The sequence below is a fragment of the Buceros rhinoceros genome, unplaced genomic scaffold (assembly GCF_000710305.1).
Source record: "Buceros rhinoceros silvestris isolate BGI_N320 unplaced genomic scaffold, ASM71030v1 scaffold32588, whole genome shotgun sequence".
In the NCBI taxonomy this organism is placed as follows: domain Eukaryota; kingdom Metazoa; phylum Chordata; class Aves; order Bucerotiformes; family Bucerotidae; genus Buceros; species Buceros rhinoceros.
This window is the reverse complement of record NW_010426837.1, coordinates 6,762-8,127: the sequence shown is the minus strand read 5'-3', so window position 1 is coordinate 8,127 and position 1,366 is coordinate 6,762. Positions and strand designations below refer to the sequence as shown.

General features: G+C 57.5%; 1 protein-coding gene across 1 annotated transcript in view; it reads right to left on the bottom strand.

The window, feature by feature from the left end:
- TMEM151B (transmembrane protein 151B) overlaps positions 1–1,366 on the bottom strand; it is a 4,460-nt gene that overhangs the window by 368 nt on the left and 2,726 nt on the right. Inside the window, exon 2 of the mRNA XM_010141672.1 lies at positions 4–1,226. Coding sequence (XP_010139974.1) covers positions 4–1,226 — 1,223 coding nt within the window. The remainder of the gene's footprint in view (positions 1–3; positions 1,227–1,366) is intronic.

Below are 1,366 nucleotides of genomic sequence, written 5' to 3'. Positions count from 1 at the left end.
AGCGCGTGGCCTGTGGAGCCATACAGGCGGCCCAGGGATAAGCGGCTGCTGCTGAAAGGGATCCTGGGGCTACCATTGCAAATGCTCAGGGCACTGCGGGAGAAGATGGAGGAACTGCTTATAGTCCTGTGGCACTGCTCGCAGTTCTGCCGGTAGCCCCCATACCGGCAAGCAGAGTAGCTGGTGCAGCCAGAGAGCCCCACCAAGTCCATCAGGACCGCTTCCGAGTAGCTGGGCACCAGCTGCTGGTTAGAGCGGATGTGCCACTCCAGCTCGGTGCTGTCCACTGTGTTGACGCGGGGCATTCTCCGGCAGAAGGTGCGCTCTTCAGCTGGTGTCACTGCCACATAGTCGAACCCAAAGAGTTTCTCCACGTGGTAGTGGACATAGGAGGTGCGGTACTCATTTAGCACTCGTAGGGGCCATGATAGGGTCAGCAGAGCTGCCACCCAGAAGACATAGTGGGATACGTACCAAGGCAGGTTGTCTGGGTCAGAAAAGGCCACCATATATTCCTTGAAGTCCACATTTTTGAGGTGCATCCCCTCCCTGGCCTCCATGTAGTCATCTAGGCCCTCGTTCTCTGTGAAGAAGCGGGCCCGCTGGGTCAGGTAGGAGTTCTCCGACTCCACGTTGGCAAAGCTGAAACACTTGGTGAAGCGGAGCCGTGTGGCTGGGTAGCTTTCCAAGTCAATGAGGTCCTTGGAGATGTCCTTAACTCCACAGTTGGAATAATCAAACTCAGCCTCTGCCACGTGGGTGTTGACCCGCTCATGATACACTTGGGTTGTAGTGTAGGCATCCCCGTTGCGGTAGCGGGTCACCTGCCGGGTCCTGCGGACATAGTGGTAACTGATGGCTTTCCACCAGATGCATGGAGTCGCCTGCTGCATCCGCTGCACACGCTCGTGCACACTCTCCACATCCACTTTGTACTGCAGCTCATTGCGGGTGTAGCAGTGCCAGCACTCCACCAGGTACACCACGTAGAGCATCACCAGGAAGGCCAAGGGGATGTAGACATAGCCATTGGAACAGGGACTGTCGTGGTACATCATGGACTTGCCCTTGTAAGCACTGTCAAAGGTCAGCCGGGTCACCTTGGTGACATGGCACCAGGTCATGGCTCCCATGCAGCCGTACATGAGGAGGGACAGGAGCAGGCATTTCCAGTGGGACTCTCGGCAGAGAGACTTGCTGAGAGACTGCTTCACTGGCCGCTGCTGCTCCAGGGGACCAGGGAGAACAGGGAGAAAGGGAGAGAAAACAAGAGAGGAGTCAGTAGGCTGCAGTGGCGGGGGGAAGGAGAGCAGGCAGCACGGTGCCGCAGTGGCACCTCTAGCTCCATGAACGGGGACAAAAGAGC